General features: G+C 44.3%; 1 protein-coding gene across 1 annotated transcript; it reads left to right on the forward strand.

Moving 5' to 3' along the window:
- The first annotated feature begins 1,360 nt into the window (after positions 1–1,360).
- On the forward strand, positions 1,361–9,522 carry CLDND1 (claudin domain containing 1). Its single transcript, XM_066340975.1, has 6 exons — positions 1,361–1,445; positions 1,792–1,969; positions 5,849–6,147; positions 7,385–7,492; positions 7,885–8,022; positions 8,102–9,522. The coding sequence occupies exons 3-6, from the start codon at positions 5,859–5,861 to the stop codon at positions 8,320–8,322; spliced, it is 756 nt and encodes a 251-aa protein (XP_066197072.1). The 5' UTR covers positions 1,361–1,445; positions 1,792–1,969; positions 5,849–5,858; the 3' UTR covers positions 8,323–9,522.
- Positions 9,523–10,497: the final 975 nt, after the last annotated feature.

The following is a 10,497-nucleotide window of genomic DNA, read 5'->3' on the forward strand; positions in this document are numbered from 1 at the left end:
TAACTCCTTAAATAAAGTCCCCATCTATAAATAAAATTGACTGACCTTCTGTGATGTATTTTTTTGAGAGAGGTTTTCTAATTGTTCAGTGATTTTTCATATCCCTTTTCAGGTTTATCTCTACTTTGTCAATGTATCAAAACTGGACATGCTATTTCAGAGCCAGCAGCAATTCTGGATGTGATACCCCTTCTTTCCTCCCTGCGATTTCTCCGTTTGTACATCCGAGGTTACAGGAAATTTGGGGTTTTGTTCTGGGGCCACATCTTGGCAGTTGGTACTTCACCAACGTTTTTCCTTTTCATTTTGCATATCCCAAATAAAGTTTTATGTCAGGTAAGTATAGCCTCCAGTCTTTGCTTTTAAATTAATGAGCTCACCGATGACCTTATTGAAATGTATGTTTGCTTGCCCCAGCTGTGACAGGATCAGGTCACCTTGTCCCAGTGCCTTCTCCATGTCATTATTTACCCTTCCCTCGTGTCATCTATGAGGTTTATCAGCAATACTCCACTTTCTTCCAGGCTATTGATAAAGATGCCAAGTATTTTAGAGTCCAGGATAAATCCCAGACAGACCCCAAAATATGTCTTTGTACACAGTTACATTATAAGGTGGTGGTGAGACAGTGCCATGCTCCAGAAAGTGGGGCATAGAGACAGAAATTTCTTAAATTAAATGTCACTTTAAATATTTTTTAATTAAAAAAATTAATGTTGCATTCAAACCCAAAGAAGTTTCTTCTATGACTGCTCTCACCTTTACGTCCTAGTTTCTGACCTTGTTGGAAAAATGCTTCCTGGCTCTTTGGCGGAGAAGTTGGTCGGGATAATTCCCCAGAAGTCCTCAGAGGTGCAAAAGCCTTGGACGTTTCTGGTTTTGTTTTTTTTTTTTTGTCTTTTTGAATATTTGCTTCTTTAGAGTTTTGCAAACCCAAGACTGGCTAGGCTGGTCTCTCAGCCAGGGGAGTCATTAACCACTTTTAAGAGCCCTCTTGAAATTTCCGCGGTTTCATGTACCAGGGATGGAGTGAAACAGCCAGTTTGGGGCATGGAGCCAGTGTTGCCAATTTTTTGCAATTTTTTCTGAATTTTTTTCCCCCCTTTACTTGGTGTTTTCACGAGTCATTCAGCCAGGCCGTCACATCACCATTTTTTACAAGCAATCAAGAGAAACAGAAAGAATCAGAAAGGGAGGTGTAGGCAGAGGGGGATCAGGCCAACAGGGACAGGAGGAGAGGACGCGGTGCCGGGGAGGTTCCGGCCGGACACGAGCAGGAATTTCTCCACGGGGAGGGATGAGCCATCGGACGGCACAGCCGGGGGGCGAGGGCCCGGCGCCCCCGGAAGGGAGCAGCGGAACTACATCTCCCAGCGTGCCCCGCGCGGGCGGGCGCGGCGGGCGGAAGCGGGGCCGGGCCGGGTGCGAGGCGGCGGCGGTGGGCGGTGGGTGCCGGGCCGGGCCGGGCCGAGCGGGCGCTCAGGGCATACCGGGCTGAGGCGGGGGACGGGGCTGAGGGCTCGGGCTGTGCCCCTCGGGTTTGCCGGCGGCCCCCGCGCGGGGCTGACGTTTGGGAGGCCCGAGACCCCCGGGGGCGGTCGCGCTCCGTGAGGATGCCCGGCCGGCCCGGTGCTGGGCTGGTCCTGCAGGGACAGGTGCTCTTAGCCTGAGGGGTTTTCAGGTTAATTCCCATCTCCATCTTATCTCTTTTGTTAATGACAATACTGGTAGATGTCTGTGAAGTAATTTCAGAGTAAAATGATGATTTTTTGGTTTGCTCTTTGCTTGTAGGTCACTTGTTGTGAACTGGTGGTGTGGAAGAAGCTGAATGAATGGAACAGACAGGGCAGAAGGGAAGTTTGCATTTCATGCTCTCCGCTGGCCGCAGGACCCAAACAGCAGTGTGCCTCTGAAGGGACTTGGAATCATCGGAGCTGTGTGTCCTCAGGGACTCTGAGCATCTCTGAAGGTAAAAAAGTGTTTGTTAGCAATCTTTCCCAACCTTGTGTTGCCCTGAGTATCGAACGGACAGTCCAGCTTGCTGCTGTTTCCAGCCCTCTCCCCATATTTGCACCTTCTCGTAGGCCTTCTGCTTTATCCCTTTTTGATTGCCGGCATGTTTGCTGAGAGAATGCCGGCGAATGCAGCAGAGACTCTTCCGTGATGTCACGTAAAAGGAGTTTCTTAAATGTGGTGACCCACAGTTGGCTGAAAGGAGCGACTGCAGCAACAGGATAAAAATATGCATGTTTTTGTATTCCCTTCTGCCATGGTGCAGTAGCTTCTTACAAAGACTCTTCAGTCTTAGAGTTGGTTTTTTGCCAGAATACTTGTTTTTGTTCCGTTCTCTGTTTTTTCTTTCCCTTGTCTCCTTTGTTTTTGTCTTTGAAGTGCATGCATTCTAGTCATTCTATTGAATGTTGCTTCCAGTTTGGCCTTTACCTTCTCTTTTCTGAGCTTTTTTCAAAAATTTATTTGAAAATTTGAAAATTTTTATGCATCTCACTGCTTTTAAAAAATGAATATAATTGCAGTATCTCATTAAGCACTTTTGCCACCATCACCTAGTGTTAAATTCATTGCATAGTTTAGTTTCAACTGTAACTTGTCTGAAATTTTGTCCTGTTAGACAAAAACATACTGTCAGAGCTATATGAATAAACCTATTAAAACAATGAAGGCTCTTGTTGACAGCCTGTGGACAAAAAGCATTTTTATTTGTTATCAAACTTTATGTCTTTATAATTAGTGACATCTTTGGTAGTAGTAATGTTATTTTTTCATAAGTAAGTTTATTCTAAAGCACCTCCTACACATTATTCTGCACAGAATCTTCTGTAAAGCATGGCATTAATCCCATAAATACACAGTGTGTTCTTTCATGGACCTCTCTGGTGACTATTTCTTACTGACTGTGCTCACTGCTCCCTTTGAGCTCGGCCTAGGGCTGGTAGGATGGTTCTCTCTTTAGAAGGGACGCCTCCTTTAAGGGGGAGTGTGTCTTCTGTAAATGAAGATGTGGTGGGTATGCACAGTGAATGGGCAGGGTAGTCAAGTCTACTCCACTGGCAGGAAAAACTGGTTCAAGCTTTGCATGAAGTGTTGTAGAGCTCCGCATCTTCTCTGTAAAGAGTTGAAGTGTTAGGCAGAAGCACTTCCTTTACTGTAAGGAATTGGGGGTCCACTCTTGCCTTGTCACTGTCCTGTCCATACTGAAAGTCATCTTGGGACAAATGCCACACAAAGCCGCCTGCTAGATTTTGGAGTCTGTAGCCCCCTTGGCTTCTCTCTAGCCGTGGCTGCAGTTACATGACAAGGGTTGAGTGTCAGTAGATTGCCATGTCCCTTTTACCAAGTGGATAAAGAATATTGGGCAATGATTTAATTTGCTGTTTGATGATTAAGTTTTCATTTTGCTTATGAGCTGTTCTTGGTTGCCAGCTGACATCACCTCTGCCATGTTCACAGGCACAGCAGCACACAGAAGGCTGGTCCAGAAGTGTGGTTGTTTTTAATGGTGATGTGGTAGGGATACTGCCAGCAGCAGTGTTCTGCATGTGGCAGCAAGGATGTGTAGCTGAAAGACTTTTGGGCCAGTTGTTTTCTTTCTCTGTGTTAGGTCTAAATTTGATGGGGCTTTGTCATTGTCAGCATTTATATTGAAAGGCAGTGACAGCAGATCAGTGGCCCAGTAATGTCCTGGTTGTATTCTTTTTCACCAGACACTACTCTGAGGATGGAGCTTGTGGGTTGTTGTGATCCTTCCACCCGGAGAGAACCCTTTTTAAAGAGAGGAGACTGTTGCAGAGGGTTCCTCGTGCAGTGGATGTGATTGCAGTATAGTAGGAAATCCAGACCAGCCTGCTCAGCAGCCTGTTCTGCTGCTTGCTCTGGGAGCAATCTGCTCAGCTGGGCAGGAGCTTTGGCCCTGCAGGTGCCACTTGCCCTGTTTGCTTTGGGGGCAGTGAATGAAGGGGTGGGGATCCCTCAGTTAACTCAGCATGGCTGAATGGTGAGGTCAGATCTATAGAGCAACCTGCTGTCCCTATCCCATGTCCTGTGTACCTGGGGCAAGATGCTGAGATCTTGAAGGAGAGTGGAAGTACATAACCACTGCACAGAGAATTTGCTTCCAAGTCTGAGCTTGATTCTGTGTTTTCCACATAAATAAACCTGGATACAATATGTTCTCCCTTTCAATTTCTCTATTATTTTACAAAAGTTCACAGCTTGTAGATTATTATTTAAGTACAGTTGTGGTATGCAGCCTTTGTGGTATTTTAAATGGGTGTTTCTTGTCAGTTCACCACAAATCAGTTCTATTCTTTCTCACCGCTAAGGATGCAGTTCAAGGATGGATATTGCAGAGAGTGTGCCTCATTTAATATGGAAATGAAGCATAGGAAATGATATGGGAACACATAATTTCTCCTCCTTGTTAGCCAGTTTCAGACAAATAGAGGAGCAGATGGAGAGGAAAAGAAGTAAGAATGGTATTGTTAACGGCAAACATAGATGCCTTTGAAATTTCCTTCTTTAATTTGCAGCTTGTTTCTTACTTCATAATTTCTTACTGACAAGTCTGACTTGAGGCACTTCACTGTTTTTTTCCTTGTGGATGTTGAGGTTTAAGGCACTTGCTGTTGCCAGTTGCGGTTCCTTCAGTTGCAAAGAAAGTAGACCAAAATATTTTGATCAAAGTGTGTGGGAGAAGGGAGGTAGAGCAAGCAGCAGACAAGAGCTGATTAGATAGCTCATGCCACCAGCCTACCTCTAGCTGCTGAGCTAGTTTCATTTTCTTCTTTTTTCTGGCAAGTGCCTCAAGCCTGATTCATAATTATCCATAAATTTAATCAAGCACAGAAAGCACATGAGAACAACTGATATCTGAGAGGAGTCCTCTGGTGTATTGCAGACACAAAGCATTTCTTGTATTACCAGTCAGTCACTCATTAAAGCCATGGTATTGTCATAAGCATGTGTGGTATTTGTGTTTTCCCCGTGCCCCCTTTGACCCTGAATCTCTGCCATTTGGAAGCATGACCCCACAGAGGAGGGCATAAGTGACCTCTAAGACAGGGACACAGAGCAAAGTCTTTGTGGGAGTATATGAAGGCCTTTTAGTTTTTGTCACATTTTTCCCATGGAACAGGGCACCCCCCTGCATTTTTCTAGGTCTTCAGAAATACCACAGTATTTATTGTGGGATTATTGCAGCATTTATCATAATTTCCAAACTTGTTGTCCAGTGCTTCCTTCATGTTCTGTCTCCAGTGCCTAGATACATTTCTCTCTTCCCTAAAGGCATTCCAGCACCTTGTCATGGCTGCCCTTTTGTGAGCAGCCTGGAAGGGCTTTTTTGGCATGCCTGTGGTTCTTGTCTTTGCTGTAAACACAAGCTGTGAAAGCCGTATGGGGTGGCAAGCTAAAAATAACTTCTACGCATGATAATCTCTTAAGGAAAGCTAAGTCTTCTTCCTGAGCCTCGTGGATGGAGTCTCAGACGTTCCCTCCAGTCAGGATCACAAATGGCAGTGAGCTGTGTCAGCTGCTTTGGGGGCGAGTTGGTGTTGGTCTGTCAGTCACTGTTTCAGGGCGAGCAGGCAGCGCAGTGTGGCTGGAGAGCGCGTTCTCCAGGATATTGTCCCTGCTCGGAACTCACGGATCCAGTGGATGCTGGCCAGCACTGTAGATTTGCTCAGTGTTCCTTTGATTGTAGCGGGTAGGAAACGGAAGGCGTGCATATCCTGGGGAGACCTTGCCAAAGGGGAGTGATGTCAGGAGTGTGGCACTGCTGGGATGACGCTGTACTCCCAGAAGCATTGCTGACTTGTCCCTGTGCTCCCAGCGACGGCGCCATGATGGATAACCGGTTTGCCACAGCGCTGGTGATCGCCTGCGTGCTCAGTCTCATCTCCACCATCTACATGGCCGCCTCCATCGGCACCGACTTCTGGTACGAGTACCACACGCTGTCCCCGGCCGAGAACATCAGCGAGGCTGGCAGGAGCATCTGGGAGGAGTTTGTCAGCAAGGATGCCGATGAGAAGACGTACACGGATGCGCTCTTCCGGTGCAACGGCACGGTGGGGTTGTGGCGGAGGTGCATCACTGTGCCCAAAAACTCTCACTGGTACAGCCCGCCAGGTATCTCCAGAGCAATTATCACTTCCCTGGGGGGCCGTCTGCTAACTTCCTCAGAACAGATTAGTGCTGCTTTGTTCCTCCAAAAGGCTTATTTCTAGCTTTTGTTTTGATTGGTTGGATTTTTAATAAAGACAGTCCAGCTTTTTGGAGAAGCAAAGGGCAAAATCGTCTGTGGCTGTCAGTGCTGCTACTTCTGGTATTGACACATGATACTTGATCTAAACTTAGTCTTACAAGCTTGATTTTTGTTTTTGCCTCAGCTGTCCAGTTGAGGATACATTTATAGTTGCTCTACCAGTTACTGTCTTTTTTAGGACAGATCCTGGGATCCAGCAATGGAATACAGACAATACTTTTTCAAAGAGGCACTCATTCCTTTTAGCTAGTCATTCACTTTGTTCACGTCACAAATATCCCAACATTGCATCAGCACACCATGGACTCCTTGAATGGATAGAGAGTGATATATTTGTATTATTTTTTTAAATCATTGGGGGATAAAATGTGTGGTAAACAATTATTTTAATTGCTTAGGAGTCATTTTGGGGTACTTACTGTATATGTGACCTCCATTTTGAACCCTCTTAAAGATGTACTTTCAGTTGCATTTTGTGGAGAAAAAAACATACATGAAATACCTGGGGTTTTTTTCCCTGCTCATGAAAATACTTGTTTTGGAAGACACTTAAACCAGTTCTGCTCAATAGTATTCTCAAAGTAAAATCTGAGGTAGAAACTTAGTGTAAAGAAGCAGATCATTCATGTTCTTTAAACAGGCCTTTCTGTCCCATTTTTGATTTAACTGGTAGTATGAGACCACATTCTGCATATGGAGATAAGCACACTTTAGTTAATGGGCCCTGAGCTCAAGAGTATGTGACAATACAGTTGAGCATCATATGCCACCACATTACTTTGCCAGTTTGTTACACACGACACAATTCTCTGTGGATAGTCCAGGGAAACTTGAAGATTCTGCATGTTGGAATGCTATCACTTAGTGCAGTACCTCATAACAGACATGCCAACTGCATCATAGGAAAGCATCTGCGGATCTGTTTGGAGAGGTAATTTTTTTTTTTACAAATGGAAAATGTAATTTTTTTCCATTTTTTTTACAAATGGAAGCTCTGAGTAGCTTCCTAGCTCTAATCATTGGGAAAGGAGGATTTGAAAGGGGGGAGGAGGGTTGAGGAGAGACAGCTAATGTCAACTTTTTCTTTTTTTCCACCCACAGAGACTGATATGACTACAAACTGCATCAGTTTCTCCCTCTCTGATCAGTTTGTTGAAAAGTATATAGAGCCTGGAAATCACAACAGTGGCACGGATTTGAATCGGACTTGTAAGTGTCTTTCACTTCTAGCAGACAAATAGAATTTTTTTAAAAAAATGTTTCTCGAATTCAGTCACCAGTGAGGAAAGCTTCTGTCTTTCATGGTCTTGCTCACCATTTATTGTTTTTTTTACAGTTGCACAGGCAGTAGGTCAAAGTTTAAAAGGAAGACATAGATGTGTTAGCAAGTGTTTTGCCTCTGAATGCTGTGCAGGGATTTGTGAGTTAACAAATTAGGTTCTTTCTATTTCAGTCGAATTTTTTGGTCATTTCTGGCTATGAATGTAGAACGTGTGATGAGGCAGAAACAGCAGGGTAAAAGGGAATGTGAGATGGTGGGAGAAGGTCTTTTTCTAGCCCATCTTCAGCAAACTTGACTTGTGTGTTTCTTTCACATGCAGATCTCTGGCGATTGCAGTTTCTCCTGCCCTTTGTCAGCATCGGCCTTATGTGCTTTGGTGCTCTGATTGGGCTCTGTGCTTGTGCCTGCCGCAGCCTTTACCCGGCCATTGCCACTGGAGTCCTGCATTTCCTAGCAGGTAAGTGTCCTGCCATCCTCCTCCGAAGCTCCGGAGTGCCCCCGGGTGAGCTCACTATGCTTTGCTGTTCCCTCCGCAGGGCTGTGTACGCTGGGCCTCGTTGGCTGCTATGTAGCTGGGATTGAGCTGCTCCATAGGAAGCTGCCTCTGCCAGAGGATGTCAGGGGTGAATTCGGCTGGTCCTTCTGCCTCGCCTGCGTGTCAGCACCTTTGCAGTTCATGGCAGCTGCTCTTTTCATCTGGGCAGCTCGCACCAACAGGAAGGAATTCACCCTGCTGAAAGCCTACCGTGTGGCATGAGTGCTGCTCCTGCAGTCTGGGCTTTCCATGTTAGAAGCTCTTCTCCCCCAGCCCTTACTACTTTTTTCTTTTAGTCAGAATTTTATCATGTACTGCATGCTTCTTGCCAGTCAAGACAATTTAGCCTGCAGGCCCTGAAGACAAAGACCTCTGGGCTAAATGACCAAAGCCTGCTAGAAGTCTGCAGAACTTGAACAGTTTTTTTAATTGGGTTTTTTTAAGAATTGTTATTATTTTTTAAGCTACACTTGGTTGTTGACGGTTCCCCTTAGTTAGGTGTATGTGCCCCTTCCTAATTTTATTACCCTGTCAGCCTGGAAGAAAGAGAAGTGGTGTTGTGGGGTGGAAGAGAGACAAGAAAAGGTGCAGGTATGCAAGAATAGGAACCTCAGTGCACAAATAATACATAATCAAGAGCTGTCTGCTCTGTGATGAAGCAGGCAGCATCTACAGGGAGCACCCAAGAGAGGTGGAGGAATTCAGAAAACTCTGAGTTATGGAAATACTGCAGCTAAATCAGTCTGTAGCTCAGCTCTGGGTCTCCTATCATCACTAGTTTGCTGCATTTTGTGGCATCTGCTGCCAAAACTGCTGGAGGCAGAGCAGGCAGCTGTGGCAGTGCCTGTACAGCACACCCTCCTGAAGGCACACTTTGCACTTGCTTCTGCCAAGGAGTGGGAGAAGGTGGCCCTCATGGAGCTCTGTCCTGCTGTATCTCCACTGCTTCCAGGACCCAGGCTAGTTTGGTATCTGCACTACATGTGATTGTGCACTCTAATCTTAATTTGTGGTGCTTTTGCTTGATGTGGAATAAGGCTTTCTTCTCTCTTGATGAAAATGACCTCCTCACAAGTTTTTTGGTTTTAATTTGGTTTAGTGTATGTGTGTATATGTACATATATAAACTTAACTTTTTTTAAACCTCACCTGTTTATCCTGTATAGCACACAACAGGGTTTTTTTAAAAGGTGCTGCTCTTTTCCTGTCTTGTTTAAATTAAATAATAATAGTAATAATAAAGACTCAAAAATTTTCAGCATTGCGTGAACCTGATGGGAGGGTGAGGGAATGATCTAGAGTGGATTTTACTTGGGGAAGGAAGAACCAGTGTCTAGATCACTCTCTGTTTTCATGGAAATGTCACCAGAAACAATGACGTTAGATTGGATTTTTTAAATTAAATTCTTGAGCTCCTGATAACTTTAAATTTTCTCCTGCTCATCATTAGTGGTCACAACATCCCATAATTTCTAATTAGTTCAAAAATGTTATATTTACTCTAAATCACTGCAACTCTAGTCAGACTGAGCGACATGTCATATCTAGAAAAAAAAAATCTAGACAGAAAAGCTGTTTAATTCTGAGGCCTTAACTCACCTTATTTCCTTACTCCAGGCTTAATAAGAGAAGTATGCCCCAGGAGAAATAATTCCTGACAAAACAAGTGATGGCAAGGATTCTGTAGGATACTAGTTGATTAGAATGACACAGAAAGAGTAATTTTTATCTCATGGCTGTTTTTCTATTGTGGCACTTATTTTTTGTAGATGTTTCTACCCAAGCTATGTTTGCTGGGTCAGCAAACAGCCCTAGTCATGATTTCCCTGAAGATCAGATATAACTGCTTGTGTATTTTTTTTAATTTTTTTTTTAATTTTTTTTTTTTTTTATTCAGGTGTGTGATAGGTTCTTTTGTTATCATTGGTGGAGCCTTTACAAAGTAAAACAAAAAAGATGAAAACCAGAATCACTGAAAAAGCAGTGGCAGGCTATTCAAGATAATCTTTTTCCTGCTGTTGAGTAATATTTTATTTTTCTTCCTTAAACAGTCTCTTTCCTTCCCTACAATGTCTGGCCAGTTGTAAACTCGTGAGAGGGGGTGTGGTACTTTCGTGCAGTATCTGAGAGTAAGTGAAAATCTGTGCTGCCTGATCTGTACTGATAGGGTGCTTTTTCAGAGTAATTATCCTGACTTAGAGAGATAAGGCCTAACTGCTCAGCTTGTCATGTTCCTCATATGCTAGAATTACTAGGGCACACAAGCCTCAGCTTGGGTCAAAAGGACTGAAGTTACCATTCTGCAGTTTGAGAGGAAACACTGCTGCTGATTTTATCTAGTGCAGTTTATGGGGTTCTTCTCGCTTTTTTTCAGGAGCTGGCAGAATAATTGTATTG

Source organism: Sylvia atricapilla, chromosome 2 (assembly GCF_009819655.1).
Source record: "Sylvia atricapilla isolate bSylAtr1 chromosome 2, bSylAtr1.pri, whole genome shotgun sequence".
NCBI lineage: Eukaryota > Metazoa > Chordata > Aves > Passeriformes > Sylviidae > Sylvia > Sylvia atricapilla.

Excerpts from the sequence above, each read along its gene's own strand:
- CLDND1 (XM_066340975.1), top strand. The coding sequence starts at position 5,859 with ATGATGGATAACCGGTTTGCCACAGCGCTGGTGATCGCCTGCGTGCTC. Across the intron at positions 6,148-7,384 it reads TCACTGGTACAGCCCGCCAG|AGACTGATATGACTACAAAC; the intron begins GTATCTCCAGAG and ends TTCCACCCACAG. Across the intron at positions 8,023-8,101 it reads AGTCCTGCATTTCCTAGCAG|GGCTGTGTACGCTGGGCCTC; the intron begins GTAAGTGTCCTG and ends TTCCCTCCGCAG.